This window comes from Salvelinus alpinus, chromosome 26 (genome assembly GCF_045679555.1).
Source record: "Salvelinus alpinus chromosome 26, SLU_Salpinus.1, whole genome shotgun sequence".
Taxonomy (NCBI): Eukaryota; Metazoa; Chordata; class Actinopteri; order Salmoniformes; family Salmonidae; genus Salvelinus; species Salvelinus alpinus.
In genome coordinates, this window is record NC_092111.1 from 20,969,357 (window position 1) to 20,987,227 (window position 17,871).

Below are 17,871 nucleotides of genomic sequence, written 5' to 3' on the forward strand. Positions count from 1 at the left end.
CATTTTGTATTACATTTCTCAAATTAATAGGTAACAGAAGGTTAATAAAAATGATCAATATGGTGCATGGTTATCCCTTATTAATTAATTATTTCTTTGCAACTTTTTCACTGTTTTGGTAGTGAATAATTTAGTGTCTAGTAAGGAATTCACAAAACTATTTAAAATATGCAATACAAACAGTGTGTGAATAGTAGATATGTCTAACCCCAATTTGAATGAACCACTGTATTTTAACACTCACCTATAATATAATAGCTAGCTATAGCAGGTGCGATTTGAGAAGTGTTTAGATAGTATTTAAACTCAGTATTATATTTTGTCTATTAGTTCTTACCTTGGTTTCCTTCACCCCCACTGCACTCTGGTCAGAAGTATAGAATAAATTACATGTTATTTCATTAAGTAGCATTGCTTCCTCGACCTGTTGGACAATCAACAGAGATTGTGAAGAACGTTTCAATGAGGAACCCGTGTCAAGCCAACTAAAAAAAAAACACGTTTAAACTGAGGACAGGTAGATGACAGAAAAGTAAGTGCAGAGAGAGAAAACAGGTGAGTAGTACACAAAATGCAAAGTGGAGTTTCCATGACAAGATTTAGGCTCAGGCTGAAGCATTTATTTTATACTTATAAACATATATTTAATTATAGGTATTCAGGTAAAAAAAAATTGTAAACTTTTTTTTTTTGGGGGGGGGTACAAATTATACTGTTGAATGTCAAGGCTCACAAATGAGTTTATCAAAGCTGATATACAGTACCCTTCAAAAGTTAGGACACACCTACTCATTCAAGGGGTTTTCTTTATTTTTACTATTTTCTACATTGTATAATAATAGTGAAGACATCAAAACTATGAAATAACACATATGTATTCATGTAGCAACCAAAAAAGTGATAAACAAATCAAAATATATTTTATATTTGAGATTCTTCAAAGTAGCCATCCCGTGCCTTGATTTCAACTTTGCACACTCTTGGCAAAACCCATCAAGCACTATGATGAAACTGGCTCTCATGAGGACCGCCACAGGAAAGGAAGACCCAGAGTTACCTCTGCTGCAGAGGATAAGTTTATTATAATAACTGCACCTCAGATTGCAGCCCAAATAAATTCTTCATAGAGTTCAAGTAACAGACACATCTCAACATCAACTGTTCAGAGGAGACTGTGTGAATCAGGCCTTCATGGTTGAATTGCTGCAAAGAAACCACTACTAAAGGACACCAATAAGAAGAAGAGACTTGCTTGGGCAAAGAAACACGAACAATGGACATTAGACCGGTGGAAATCTGTCCTTTGGTCTGATGAGTTAAAATTTGAGATTTTGGATTCTAACCGCCGTGTCTTTGTGAGACGCAGAGTAGGTGAACGGATGATCTCTGCATGTGTGGTTCCCACCGTGAAGCATGGAGGAGGAGGTGTGATGGTGTGGTAGTGCTTTGCTGGTGACACTGTCAGTGATTTACTTAGAATTCAAGGCACACTTAACCAGCATGGCTACCACAGCATTCTGCAGTGATACGTCATCCCATCTGTTTGCGCTTAGTGGGACTATCATTTGTTTTTCAACAGGTCAATGACCCAAAACACACCTCCAGGCTGTGTAAGGGCTATTTGGCCAGGTAGAGTGATGGAGTGCTGCATCAGATGACCTGGCCTCCACAATTATCTGACCTCAACCCAATTGAGATGGTTTGGGATGAGTTGGACCGCAGAGTGAAGGAAAAACAGCCAACAAGTGCTCAGCATATGTGGGAACTCCTTCAGGACTGTTGGAAAAGCATTCCAGGTGAAGCTGGTTGAGAGAATGCCAAGAGTGTGCAAAGTTGTCATCAACGCAAAGGGTGGCTACTTTGAAGAATCTAAAATCCAAAATATATTTTGATTTGTTTAACACTTTTTTGGTTACTACATGATTCCATATGTGTTATTTCATAGTTTTTCATAGTTTGTAGAAAATAGTCAAAATAAAGAAAAATCCTTGAATGAGTAGGTGTGTCCAAACTTTTGACTGGTACTGTACATTACGATAATATAGTATAATGTAATACTATAATACTAATATAATACCATATAATAATACAGCCTGCACAGGGACTACAGATGAAAATGTGTTGTTTAGCTAAATCTTGAACTATTACTAATCCAAAATAAATACATAAAATAAATTACAATTCAATACTTCTATACTGTATATGTGGCCTACTCAACAGTCTAGTCCAGGCCTTGTGTAATCTCTACATGGAAACTCCAGGATAGAGTCAAAGAAACTGAGACAGACTTCAATCTGCAGAGGACGATTAGACTTTATGGAAAATAAAATAAATTGGTTAAAATGTGAGGAGTGAAATTATAAGGTAAGTACTGCTCAACACACAGCGAGAGAGAGGAAAAGAGAGAAAGAGAGAGAAAGCGAGAGAGATAGAAAGAAACAGTTATTCGTTTTTAGTATTTGTTTAGATTATTAAAGAACACTGCTTTAAAGGGGAGAGAAAGAAGAAAACAACAGGAATGGATTGTTCCGTTTTAAGTTAATGTCTGCTGCGTTGAGGAACACACTTTCTCCAGCGTCCAGCTAATTCTCCCCATTCTACAAGGAGATACAAAAAACATGGACATATTAACGTTGGGAACAGTGGTGGGTTGGGGATGGGATAGGAGGTAGGGAAGGGGACAAGAGAGGAATTGTGGGAACTGGGAATGTTTCACAGAACAGACATGGTTGGTTAGACGCTGTCAGCCACGGAGGAGACGTCTCACCAAGAACTTGCGTTTCTGTTTCCAGTGGTTGCCCTGGGCGTTAGTTGACATGTGGGCCTCGGTGACCATGCGGATCAGGTCCCACTCCTCCTGGGACGGCTCAGGCCGGTCCCACACCGTCTTCTGGAGCTCATCCTTCCGCCGCCGCTCACGGTTCTCCTCGATCAACTTCCGCTTGGCCAGCCGCTTGCTGTCGTCCAGCACCACTGGGAGGGAGTGGTGGAGGTGTAGAGGATGGGAGGGGGTGGAGGAGGAGGAGGTGTTAGGGATTGGGGGGAAGGGTGAAGTGTAAGGCGAGAGAGGGTCAAAGAGGGAAGCAAGGAGTCACGAACGGAGAGGGGATTGAGAGGGAGGGGATCAAGCGCAAAAAGAAGCAAGAGAGTAAGTCTACAACAAGTTTAAGTTCAAGGTTAAGTTTAAGCATCAGACAATTAAAATCGTTGACATAGTGTCACGCGATAGAACGCTACATTGTAGCTGCTCCCATCAGACAACCTGGCACATGTTAGTCCTATGCTAAGCTCACCAGGTGGTAGTGATTATTTCCTGTATCAAAATCCTCATCAGCCTATCAAAGATCTTAAACTCTTTCTCCACAAACCAATGGCAGTTCTTAAAATAGGTCAACTCAGCCACCAGAGGGATACATGTAAAACTTGAATTTGGAGGTTTACATGAATTCCTCTGGTGGCCGACTTGACCTATTTTAAGAACGGCCACTGCTATTTTAAGAACGGCCACTGCTATTTTAAGAACGGCCACTGCTATTTTAAGAACGGCCACTGCTATTTTAAGAAATTAAATGTTCTATTGGTCGCAAGTATGGCCCCATACAATTTACAATACATACAATTCAAAACATATGCACTCTGCCTCCGATATTACACTGATAATATCCATAATTAAAAACATGATCTGTCAATAAATAAATAATAATACAAATTTGATAACAGAAGTAAAAACAGAGAAAGCATGATAGAAATTGCACAATAAAACAAGAATGAAGAAAGAATGAGCTTTTTAGAGTGTTTGTAAAGAGTAATGAATGAGACAGTCTATTCCTGTTATGAGGACTCATGACATTAGTTCTCCCTATCTCTGTACTCAAACAGGTAGGTTAAGCAGCTCTCCGTGACGAGCCGTGATGATCAAGTTCAGTTAACAGATCTCTCAGGTAGATTGGAGCATATTTATTGAGACACATTTTTAGAGCAATCAGAACTAGTGCTAGTTAGTTCATTTGTTAAATCCATTTTTTCCCCAGCTGCCATAGTGGTGGTAGTGAATGTCCTCTCAATTAAATATGAACGCTACATTATTATAATTGTATTATACATCTCACTCTAGAAGAAGAAACATCCTCTCTAAAAGGTATTCTGGGGAACTAAACTAAGCAGAATACTACTTACAGTCTGTTGCCATGCCGACAGCGATGCACTTCTTGAAGCGACATTCCTGGCACTGGTTCCTGGTCACCTTATCGATGACGCACTTTGCCTCGTACTTACAAGTGTACGTCGGGTTCAGGTTCTTCTGGATCGTCCGCCGGAAGAAACCCTTTGGGAAAAATGATAAACGAAATGTTTGAAAGGGAATTTCCGGAACACAATGATCTAAAAAAGTATATTTCATAGAATTTTTCAATTGATGGATACTGCTGAAACCATGTCAGGGAGTTAAGTGTTGGTATTATTACATATGCTATTAATACATATGTCCAGTGTTGGTATTACCTTGCATCCTTCACAGGTGATACAGCGATAGTGATATCCTGTAGCTTTATCCCCACATACTACACATAACTCATCCTTGTCCAGGTAACTGGGGATGTACCCTAACAAGACAGAAAGAGATCAAACATAAAGACATCATATAGGGAAAGTTGTACAAATGAATGCCTTCAACTGAAATGTGTCTTCCACATTTAACCCAACCCCTCTGAATCAGAGAAGTGCCATAATCGATATTCACGTCTTCAGGGCGCGGGGAACAGTGGGTTAACTGAACGACAGATTTTTACCTTGTCAGCTCAGGGATTCGATCCAGCAACCTTTCGGTTACTGGCCCAATGCTCTAACCACTAGGCTACCTGCCACCCCATATATGCCAGTGACGATCTGTTAACAGGGACACAACTATACTTATGTTGGATACAAACAGCATTCAGAAACAACCAATTATGTATGCCAGGAATGCCTGTATCGTTACCAGATTTCCCTATGGGAAAATAAAGTACTCATTTACTACTGTCTGACCACAAGCAGACCACTGAACATGATCTTTGTAGACACTGCAACTTAGAAACAAAGAGGTGATTTCCACCAGATGTGTTTAACATCATTCATTTCAACACAAAGTTCTCCAAAAGGGCCTAAAGTGTGTAGCACTAAGAAGTTAAGAAGCAGAGGTAACAAGAGTTAAAAAGGTAGGGTCAGTGAGGGCAAGGCTGGGGGCTTAGCCCACTGAGAGAGGTGATCCAGCCCGGACACACGAGCAGGGTGGCATGCATGGGGGCTGTCAGACTGCGGGAGGGGAGGGGGGTAGGAGGAGGAGGAGGGTGGGGGCAGAGGTCAATAAATGATCAATACGAGTCGAGGGGAGTCAGGGCCAAGCCATCAACCAGCAAGCTCCAGCCTTCTGTTACCCTGTCTGTAGGCTTGCTCCCTGCACCAGCAATCAATACACACACACACAAAGCACAAAATGCAACAGGTTCTCTGGCTCCGGGTCAGTTCTGGCATGGTATGACACCTTAGGTCAACTTGGATTTACTGTAGTCCAAACTAAAGCCTGATCAAAGGAGCTCAGGTTGTCAACACAATTAATTCCCACCTGTGAATTTAATAGCAAACCATTATGATAGACGCTAAGAACACTGTTCAGGACAATCAAATGCAGAGACACTGACAATTGAGAAGTTTACCAACAAGTCTTTTCAAAGTCCATGGGCTTGTAATATGTTGGTGGTCTGAATTTGCCTTTAAACTTCAAGAGGGCTTAGTTTGAAAGTGAATACATAGTTCAATGTACATAACTACAAACTGTTCCTAATGGCTTGACTTATCAAACGATAAACTCACAGTACTCAGTGTTTAGGTGTTAATAACCATATAGTATCAGAATCACTATGATTATAGTGTATCAAAAGTCACTACGATATTATATATACACATACGAGCAAGGTTCAACACTGAAGCGGTTTGTATTGAGATAAATCACTGTTCAAGCCAAACTAGACTAGCATACATCAAATACCAACAATATCAGGTCAGATTTTGTCCTTCATCAACAGGAAATATTTGTGCACCTGTCGCACGTCTCTACAAATGCATTCCAACACAAGCTGTCAGGATGTCACCCCATCACGCCACCAGGTTAGTCCCTACCTTTCAGCTTGTCATGCCATCAAAATAATCCCTAGTACTTCCAGGTTCTACTGCCAGAAGTACTGCTCCCTGCTCCCAACTCCCTACCTTTCTTGTTGACCTCTTGCATCCACTGCATGTGGGAGAAGTCAGGCTTCCCCTCAGAATAGTAGTCGGGCTGGTGGTTGTAGTGGCTGAGAGGCACTTCCATGGTGCAGTATTCACTTTTGAACACGGGGTTGGGTCCTGGGTAGGAGCAGGCGTAGGGCTGGCTGGGGGGCCAAGCCTGCTCCATGCAGGGAGGGTGGATCTGGTGCATGGGCTGGGGCTCACAGTGCCCGTACCCCCCGGGACCATCACCTCCATACATGCAGTACTCCCCACCGCCCTGCATCGGGTAGCCACCGCCCACGCCATGAGGCATCTCATACATGTCAGGCATGCAGTAGTTCATGATGGCCAACGACTGCACCGAAGGCAGGTAGGCTCATACAAAAGGCTGATGAAGGCCAAAAAAAGAAAAGAAGCCTGGAGACGATGTTACGTATCAACTCAGAGCTAAGCCTAATTAATTCAGCGTTATGTTAAATTACTCTAGATAAATAATTAAACGATTGATACGGATATGATAATAAACTGGTGTACGGAGCAGGTAGGGGCTATGTTGGTAGAATGAGTCTTATATACCGAGTCCTTGGGCCCACCCCTACAGTACAACCCCTAGCACGTACTCGCCCGGCCCCACCCCACCCGCACAGCGCCCTACCAGCCGAATGGGGCAGGAGCTTTATGACGACGTGAGATTTCTAATCTGACTCTGTAAATCCCAGAAGTGGAACAGACAGACAGCAACAAGATGGTGATGTTCTCGCAGATTAAAGCCTTGATTGATGTGCCTCACCAACCACCATCACCTAGTCATAGACATATGGTGCCTCACCAACCACCATCACCTAGTCATAGACATATGGTGCCGTGCCGCTGGCAGAAGTTAACAACAAACAAAGACAGTACAAAATAACAAAAGAAAAGTCATCCAAAATACTTTTCTGGCATAAGAGTATGAATAAGTAGTAGCGCACAGTCTCGGGAGAAGTTTAGTTTGGTTTGGTTCGTCAACACCTGGTGAGTCAATTCCATTTGACACTTAGATCTGGATGATAAACAATATCATGCACATTAGAGAATCTCAGAATAATCGGGTTTAGCCTTCTTAGGCCTATTTCAGTGATTTATGTCACACACAAACTCAGAACACCTGTCTTCAATTCACATCAATCAACATGAAACCCACGTAATCCCAAACTTTTCACTGGTAATAAAGTAAAACTTAGACTTCACTTCAGACTAGAATAGAATAGTTAATTTACAAGGGTTAAGTTATACCAACATTGTCATAAAATGAAGACCACCACACTGCAATCCATGATGGACAACACAACCCAGCTAAAAACAACTTGCTTACTAGGTCAGTGAAACATCAGAAACTTCTATAACTCATTAGAAACCCCTGCATACCCCGTGAATTACTGATTATAATCTAGCAATACCCTTTCACAAGTGTATTACAATGATAACATTAGAGGAGCTAAGTGCAATGGTTCAAGATCATATATAATGATCAAATGTTGAAATAAATGGAACACTGAAGTTATATTCTTCTGGTGTTGATTGCATATGACTTTCTTCTTTGAGTCAGAATATAAGAAAGAAACAAAACTTTTTATTCTCTGATACTCTGTTATAGTTTGATCAACAGGTTGAATTTCAATGGGAGGCGCCATGTGCCAAATAACCTTATCGTATGTTAATCTTCAGACATTCAGCCATATTGATTATGGTTCACAGGATAAGCCTTATGGCAGAGGGGAAGGCGGTACCGATATTTTCTAATTGGACAATCAAAGTAGATGGACTAACTAAGTACAAACATATGCTTGATCACACTTAAGGTTATTTTCTTGCTAAGATATGATTGGCTAAACTTTTTGATGAGATCTTTGAAACACACTACATGTTACTTAATAAAGTTCCAAAAATAAATAATAAAGTAATAATAACAATGTCCAAATAACTATATCAGAGTTTCAAGTAGTGTTTGATCATTTGATATTATTCAGTTTAACAACTGAAAAAGTTTTTGGTTAACATTAGGTCTAGTGGACACAATTGCTAGAGGTCTACAAGAGAATAATAAGAGCTATATTTTATGCATTTCAAATTGAAAGAAGAAATACATTTAATATCAATTCAGTCCAAACAAGTCAGTCAAAAAAACAACACCAAATAGCTATAGTATTGTTCCACATTACTAACCATTAGTTGATCAATGACCACCAAGCATCCTGGCCTACATAATACCAATAGCATATACAGTGGGACTACAGAGAGATGCTAAGTATTCTGCTGTTCACCTTGTCTCCATTTACACACACATTTTTTAAAAGAAATCAATCAAGTTTTAAATCTTAAAGACATGTATTTCTTAATTAGCCATACAGTAGTTTCCCCAAAACGTTCATTGTTTATATGAATAAATAATGTACCATTATATTAATCAAATATTGTCTCATACTTTTAGAATTCGAAGATGGCCGCTACACATTTCATTTATTTCGTTTCTGATGTTTTGTGTGTAAATGTTTATTTCCACCGAGGATTGTGTACTTGTCTTTAACGCACCCAATTAACCAACCAATCAATTAACTGATGTTTGATATAGGAATACTTAACTGCAGTGGCATCACACACGAGCGTACATATAACTGACAAAATAACGGAAACAGCTGAGTAAATGAGGGATACAAGGAAAGCAGGTGCTTCCACAGTTGTGGTTCCTGAGTTAAATAAGCAATTATTTCAATATTTATTTAGGTGTACATTTAGCAGATATTCTAATAATTGATCAATCAATGACCATGCTCTTATTGATAGCTCTTACAGTTTTTTCAATTGCTAACAAGCATCGGTCAATTCCGAAGCCATTTTTTCAAAACTCTTCACACAGTCTGCATTACCAACATGCATCTTGGCCAAACAGTTAATCTCACCTCCAAAACTCACCCAAACCACCAAAACACTTCATACATGTCTCAAAATAAACTCGTTCGACCAGAACACTGGCAACAGTTCTCACTCAGAAAGCGTACGTTGTCACTCATAACACACTGACCTAAAACACTAACAACAGGGAGCATTACATGAATTATGAACTTTTCTCTTTGAAGTTTGAATGATTTTCACATAAATCAGTATTTCATTACAGAATAAGAATAACACCATTTCACTTTATTGACTGTACTGAAGTATATGTAACAACAATGAATCAGAAATGCCGCAATTTGCTTCAATAGCCTTTACTTTTTCTATATCTTTGCATATAGTAATTAAAAAATAAAAAGTTGAAACAAAAAACGAATTCCTGAAATTCCAGGGCTGTGAGGGTCCTAGTTCTCATCAACATGTATAGTATAACACTCATACTGTACAGTACTGTGAGGGTCCTAGTTCTCATCAACATGTATAGTATAACACTCATACTGTACAGTACTGTGAGGGTTCTAGTTCTCATCAACATGTATAGTATAACACTCATACTGTACAGTACTGTGAGGGTTCTAGTTTTCATCAACATGTATAGTATAACACTCATACTGTACAGTACTGTGAGGGTCCTAGTTCTCATCAACATGTGTAGTATAACACTCATACTGTACAGTACTGTGAGGGTCCTAGTTCTCATCAACATGTATAGTATAACACTCATACTGTACAGTACTGTGAGGGTTCTAGTTCTCATCAACATGTATAGTATAACACTCATACTGTACAGTACTGTGAGGGTCCTAGTTCTCATCAACATGTATAGTATAACACTCATACTGTACAGTACTGTGAGGGTCCTAGTTCTCATCAACATGTATAGTATAACACTCATACTGTACAGTACTGTGAGGGTTCTAGTTCTCATCAACATGTATAGTATAACACTCATACTGTACAGTACTGTGAGGGTCCTAGTTCTCATCAACATGTATAGTATAACACTCATACTGTACAGTACTGTGAGGGTTCTAGTTCTCATCAACATGTATAGTATAACACTCATACTGTACAGTACTGTGAGGGTTCTAGTTCTCATCAACATGTATAGTATAACACTCATACTGTACAGTACTGTGAGGGTCCTAGTTCTCATCAACATGTATAGTATAACACTCATACTGTACAGTACTGTGAGGGTTCTAGTTCTCATCAACATGTATAGTATAACACTCATACTGTACAGTACTGTGAGGGTTCTAGTTCTCATCAACATGTATAGTATAACACTCATACTGTACAGTACTGTGAGGGTCCTAGTTCTCCCTCTCTCCTGCATTTGGCCTCAAGTTCTCATCAACATCACTTCTTATGTCTTCTCTGGTGATGCATCTTGTAAAGTATCTTCTGGAATGTCTAATCCAACCCTGGCATTCTTCAGGAGAAGTGTCTCCACACCCTGGCATTCTTCAGGAGAAGTGTCTCCACACCCTGGCATTCTTCAGGAGAAGTGTCTCCACAGCCTGGCAGTCTTCAGGAGAAGTGTCTCCACACCCTGGCATTCTTCAGGAGAAGTGTCTCCACACCCTGGCAGTCTTCAGGAGAAGTGTCTCCACACCCTGGCATTCTTCAGGAGAAGTGTCTCCACACCCTGGCATTCTTCAGGAGAAGTGTCTCCACACCCTGGCATTCTTCAGGAGAAGTGTCTCCACACCCTGGCATTCTTCAGGAGAAGTGTCTCCACACCCTGGCAGTCTTCAGGAGAAGTGTCTCCACACCCTGGCAGTCTTCAGGAGAAGTGTCTCCACACCCTGGCATTCTTCAGGAGAAGTGTCTCCACACCCTGGCAGTCTTCAGGAGAAGTGTCTCCACACCCTGGCAGTCTTCAGGAGAAGTGTCTCCACACCCTGGCATTCTTCAGGAGAAGTGTCTCCACACCCTGGCAGTCTTCAGGAGAAGTGTCTCCACACCCTGGCAGTCTTCAGGAGAAGTGTCTCCACACCCTGGCATTCTTCAGGAGAAGTGTCTCCACACCCTGGCATTCTTCAGGAGAAGTGTCTCCACACCCTGGCATGTCTTCAGGAGAAGTGTCTCCACACCCTGGCAGTCTTCAGGAGAAGTGTCTCCACACCCTGGCAGTCTTCAGGAGAAGTGTCTCCACACCCTGGCATTCTTCAGGAGAAGTGTCTCCACACCCTGGTAGTCTTCAGGAGAAGTGTCTCCACACCCTGGCAGTCTTCAGGAGAAGTGTCTCCACACCCTGGCAGTCTTCAGGAGAAGTGTCTCCACACCCCGCATTCATGGCATCCAGTAAGGACATCTGGTCATGTGGATAGTGGTCATAAACCTTCCACCTCCACGCAGAGACAGACTCCTCTATGGGGTTTAGGAAGGGGGAGTATGGAGGCAGGAATAGTACTGACATCCTGGGATGTGCAGCAAACCAGTCTGACTGCAGCAGAGTGGTGGAATGCCACATTATCCCACACAACAACGAAGGTAGGGGAGTTTCTTGCCCCTCTCTCCTCCACTGGCACAAGTTGATTATGCAGGTCATCCAGAAAATAAATGAGCCTCTCTGTATTGTAGAGGCCAATGAGTGGTTTGTGTAACAGCAAACCATCATTGGACATTACTGCACACATTGTGATGTTAGCTCCTCTCTGGCCTGGGACATCCACAGTTGCTCTCTATCCAATCACATTTCTTCCCCTGCGGCGTGTTTTTGCCAGGTTGAATCCAGCTTCATCAACAAAGATGAATGTATGTGTAGCTTGCCTGGCTTCCATCTCCATTACTCTCTAAAATACAGTAAATCCACAGTTTTACAGTACTTTACATTATGCATAGCTGTGTATGTACCCTGTTTGGTTATTGAACAGACATCTTACCTGGACATATTGATACCGGAGTTCTTTCACACGTTCACCGTTTCTCTCAAAGGGTACAGGGTACAACTTCCTCACCCTTATTTTATGTTTCTCTGGGACTCTGGCAATTGTCATTGTGCTGACCATATTCACATTCCCAAAAGTGATATTGTCTGCCAGCACTCTGTCCCGAATTTCCAGCAGTTTTATTGCATTGTTGCCAATTACCATGTCAACAATGGCAATTTCCTGTGCATCTGATAATATTCTGCCTCTCCCTCCTGTGGGAGGCAACCTTTGGATCCTACTGAAAAACACAAAACAATCAATATATTTCAAAATGTCAGTACATGTAAAAATGTGACCATATTGTATTGTACTGTATTATGAAGTTCAATTATCATTGAAGGATGCACATCTCACCTGTTGTTTTGCCAGAAAATTTGTACTATTGATGCAATTGTTGAATGCTGCAGATTTGGTTGCACCCTTAAACCGGCCTCTCTCAAAGAGACCCCAGCTCTTGGTCTTCCTCTCCTTTGTCCTCCGTGCATTCTCCCTCTGCCTGCCACTCTTCTTTCCCCACCAACCTGTCTTCTTTGATCCATGTTTCTAAACTAAATCATTCCAAAGCTGTCCTCTTTTGTATGTTTGGTAACGAGACTAAAAACAGGACACTTGGGTAGGCTTTCAGCTGAAATTGCAATCAGCTGTGTTTGGAATGATTAAATATTCTGCTGAGATTTTCTAAATGTTTTAATCTGGTTACTGCAGAAATGCACAACATTTGCCATCATTCTGTTTTGAATGTGTTTTTAACAGTTTGGGAAACAGTCTCTTAGCATTTGAAAACGTGCTGCAAATATATAGTTTAGCAGGTGGTGGAGTATGAATGAGAAAATAGTTATTGGATTTCGGAGAATGTGGTCATTGATGCATTTTGTGTGAAAGCAATGAAAAATGATTCACAGTTTGGTCCACATACACTTCTGTTTCGCTGACTGTGTGAAGAGTTTTGACAATGTGACTTCAGTTTTGACCAATGCATGTTAGCAATTAAAAAAAACTGTAACTAAACATTAATTATAGACTAAACAGAGCAGGGCAAAATGCAAGGTAACAAGTCAAATATTTTACCTGGCTATGTGCCAATGATACATACTTATTAAGATTAATAAATTATTGCATCTAATTAATTCAAATCTAATAACCACAAATAATTGTAAATGTATAATTGTATTATTTTACCCACTTTTCAGTCAGTTTAAACTTATTAATACTGAAATATATGTGTTCTTAAAACAAACGTGCTGAAGCTTAAATACGGTGCACTCGGAAAGTATTCAGACCCCTTTTTCCACATTTTGTTACGTTGCAACCTTATTCTAAAATGGATTAAATCGTTTTTTCCCGTCATCAATCACACACACAATATCCCATAATGACAAAGAAAAACATATATATATATTTTTTTGCTAATTTATAAAAATTAAAAACTGAAATATCACATTTACATAAGAATTCAGACACTTCACTCAGTATTAAAGTATTTTGGGTATGACGCTACAAGCTTGGCACACCATTCCTCTCTGTGGATCCTCTCAAGCTCTGTCAGGTTGGATGGGGAGCGTCGCTGCACAACTATTTTCAGGTCTCTCCAGAGATGTTCAATCGGGTTCAAGTCTGGGCTCTGGCTGGGCCATTCAAGAACATTCAGAGACTTGTCCCGAAGCCACTCATGCGTTGTCTTGGCTGTGTGCTTAGGGTCGTTGTCCTGTTGGAATGTGAAACTTCGCCCCAGTCTGAGGTCCTGAGCGCAGGTTTTCATCAAGGATCTTTCTGTACTTTGCTCCGTTCATCTTTCCCTTGATCCTGACTAGTCTCCCAGTCCCTGCCACTGAAAAACATTCCCATAGCATAATGCGGCCACCGCCATGCTTCACCGTGGGGATGGTGCAAGGTTTTCTCCAGATGTGACGTTTGGCATTTAGGCCAAAGAGTTCAATCTTGGTTTCATCAGACCAGAGCATCTTGTTTCTCATGGTCTGAGAGTCCTTTAAGTGCCTTTTAGCAAACTCCAAGCGGGCTGTCATGTGCCTTTTACTGAGGAGTGGCTTCCGTCTGGCCACTCTACCATTAAGGCCTGATTGGTGGAGTGCTGCAGAGATGGTTGTCCTTCTGGAAGGTTCTCCCATCTACACAGAGGAACTCTGGAGCTCTGTCAGAGTAACCATCAGGTTCTTGGTCACATCCCTGACCAAGGCCCTTCTCCCCCGATTGCTCAGTCTGGCTAGGCGGCCAGCTCTAGGAAGAGTCTTGGTGGTTCCAAACTTCTTCCATTTAAGAATGATGAAGGCCACTGTGTTCTTGGGGACCTTCAATGCTGCAGACATTTTTGGGCAGCCTTCCCCAGATCTGTGCCTCGACACAATCCTGTCTCGGAGCTCCACGGATAATTCCTTCGACCTCATGGCTCGGTTTTTGCTCTGACATCCACTGTCAACTGTGGGACCTTATATAGACAGGTGTGTGCCTTTCCAAATCATGTCCAATCAATTGAATTTACCACAGGTTACCACTAATAAAGTTGTAGAAACATCTCAGCGATGATCAATGGAAACAGGACACACCTGAGCTCAATTTCGAGTCTCATAGCAAAGGACCTGAATACTTATGTAAATAAGGTATTTCAGTTTTTTATTTCTAAAAACCTGTTTTCACATTTGTCATTATGAGGTATTGTGTGTAGATTGATGAGGAAAATATGTCATTTAACCGATCTTAGAATAAGGCTGTAACGTAACCAAATGTGGAAAAAGGGAAGGGTCTGAAAACATTCTGAGTGCACTGTAAATGTAGATTAATCATGCCATAAATGCACACATTTTTTTCCCCCCTTCTTCTCTATTTTCATTACTAGACTAATGGATCCGGAGTTAAATGTGCATATAAGGCGATTCTGAACAATCAATTAATTAATCAATGAAGATGCTGAACAGACGTGTGTTTACAAGACAAAGACGCACTATAATCACCTAACCACCGTGTATGTGTCCCAAATGGCACCCTATTCCCTTTTTAGTACACTACTTTTGACCAGAGTCCATAGAATTTTTTGGTTAAACAGTGAACTGTAAAGGGAATAGGGTGCCATTTGGGATCCTTAAAAAGAACCCTCTAAAAAGATGTATCCACGTGACCAGCCATCCTTTTGTGACCAGTGACACACCAACGGAGTTGGGCTCAGACGACTGTGGCTAAGACTGTAACACGATCAACACATAACAGCTGCTAAAAGTAAGGCCCTTTGAGGCAAATCTGCTCCTAAAGAGGCCCTTGATACCAGTTTAACTTTTTGATGAGGTGAAGTCCTCTGTGGCCCTTAATCTCATTCGTCTTTCTTAGAGGACTCGAGACAGAAATGTCAAGTGTCTATCAGACACTATAAATCCTGTCAATACTCTGCAATCTGTTCTAGATAAGTGTATTATTCTTAGTTTGGGGTGTTTTGTTTCCCTCTTTTTCCATCTGTCTTTTTGTATTGTTATTTGTATATAGTGTTACTATTGTTTAATCTGAGGAGTCGATCGGTGTAGAGCTAGAACTTGTTTTTAACCTGACCTACAACCCAAATATTATCAGAATCAGAAACACCTTTATTCACTAAGTACATTTACACTGAACTTTACTTGGTGATATGGTACTGCTAGCAGTAGACAACATATGGAGACAGAAACAGACAGAGGAATTTACACAAAGTTTACATACATTATATACAAAAAAAGTTAAGTGAGCATAGAATATAGAAGTGAATTATAGTTTTACACTGAATTGAAACAGACCATACACTTCACACTGATCAACTTGTTTCCTTTGGGATTGCATACTTTCTGGACCAAAATGACCATGTATATAACATAATCATTAATGATATAACTCTTACAGAAATACAAAAAAAGTCAGGTCTATATTCTGTTGTGTTTGCCTGAGATGTCATCAAACATGAATTCAAATTAAACCAAAACTTTTAAACCCAATTATTGATTCGTGGTTGAAATCGGGGGGAAATTAGACCAAAGCTGTGTACATTAATCACTTTTCACAAATTCAACCAACTAACAACATTAATGCAACGTTATTATGTTGATAAAGATAAAACAATTTATGTGGAAACTATGTTGACTCCCCATAATGTTTCAATAGTAATGACTCTAGACAGATCCTTCAGGATTGATTGATCAAATAAAAGGTTAATTCATTAGTTCCTTTGGTCTACTGGGTTGCACCCAGTAGTAACTGTTACTGAGTATTAACGTTTCAGAGAGCAGAGGTTTTTTGTATCCACTCCTCTGATGACATGATCTACTCTACAAACCCTTCAAAGAGATCGAGCTGCTTACTGCTAAAACTCCAAATACCCAAACAGCCACGGTCATTCAACAATCAAATAAGGTATTGTAAAAAGGCATAATTTCAACCTTAAAAATCGCTCTTTCACTAAATTGAAATCTCTCCTGAATTTAAAATAAATAAAACAATATATATATATATACCTCACTCGAAACATAAATGCTGATATCTACTCAAAACTCACCCAAAGCATGGGAGCATTTGAGGAGCAAGACTGGTTGCTCCTTCAGACACAGGCATTGCCAGGCTTGAACAGTTAACTGGTCCACGGAGGTGAGGTGGCCGTTGTTCCAAAATAAGCATTTCGGCTCATATGCTATTTCCGAGGTCTCACAGAAAGGTCAGTGGATCTATGGGTATGAGTATATACAGTATATCCTCTTGGTGGTAATGCCCCACGGCCCAACCTTGGTTGTCCAGTCCAGTCCATCCAGGTTCTCAGCAACAACATTCCCGGGAGAGTCTTCAACCTCGTTCCTCAGCACCTGTCGATACTGGAAGCCGAAGCAGGCTTGTCCCTAATATATTCCCTCCCTGATCGATCACTTGAGGTCTCAGAGGGTTCAAAGCTGGTCAAGAACAATTTTCAGATGGCAGGCTTCAGTCTTGCAAGGATAGGGCCTGGTTTGACATGTTATCCTGAGCCAGATGTCCCCGTCCAACACCGTGTTACCTGAGAAGGACACCAGGCTAACACCAGGCCCCTGGACAACCTCCCCTCACAAGGCTGGGGTGAGCCCAGGCAAACTATTGGAGAGGCCCAATGATTCTCAATTAACACACCAGCGTTCACCCCAAAGTGAGTGAGTCAAAAGTCTATTAGGTTTATCACTATACTAGCTCACATGTGTCAAGGGTGTTAACATCCAATAACAATATTATTTTCCTGTGGGTTTCTGCTTGTTGTTTTGTACCACTAATGACACTTTTATATTTTCTGGTACTAAACTAAACATATATTTATACACTTCCATCAATAGTGCTAGCTAGTGTGATATTTTGAAGTTCCATCGTTTTTCAAAAAGTAATTTGTACTGTTGTGCCACAACAGTGCACAGTGCTGCCTGATCATGTTCATACCTCCTCCTCCTACTACATCTATTACTACTACATCTACCACTACTACATCTACCACTACTAGATCTACTATTACTACATCTACCACTACTAGATCTACTACTACTAGATCTATTACTACTACATCTACTACTACTTCATCTACCACTACTAGATCAACTACTACTAGATCTACTATTACTAAATCTACAACATCTACCACTACTACATCTACCACTACTAGATCTACATCTACTATTACTACATCTACCACTACTACATCTACTACTACTAAATCTACAACTACTACTACATCTACCACTACTAGATCTACTACTACTAGATCTATTACATCTACCAC

General features: G+C 40.7%; 1 protein-coding gene across 9 annotated transcripts in view; it reads right to left on the reverse strand.

The window, feature by feature from the left end:
• The window catches only part of LOC139554929 (thyroid hormone receptor beta-like), a 156,856-nt gene that overhangs the window by 18,438 nt on the left and 120,547 nt on the right, over positions 1-17,871 (reverse strand). For 2 of the 9 annotated variants that reach the window (XM_071368222.1, XM_071368220.1), the window contains exons 6-9: positions 4,501-4,601; positions 4,177-4,324; positions 2,768-2,973; positions 338-424 (exon numbers count right to left, since the gene is read on the reverse strand). In XM_071368222.1, coding sequence (XP_071224323.1) covers positions 338-424; positions 2,768-2,973; positions 4,177-4,324; positions 4,501-4,601 — 542 coding nt within the window. Of the gene's footprint in view, positions 1-337; positions 425-2,767; positions 2,974-4,176; positions 4,325-4,500; positions 4,602-6,240; positions 6,801-17,871 lie in introns of those variants that run through there. The other 7 variants (XM_071368224.1, XM_071368223.1, XM_071368216.1 and 4 more) reach the window with 6 other exon arrangements.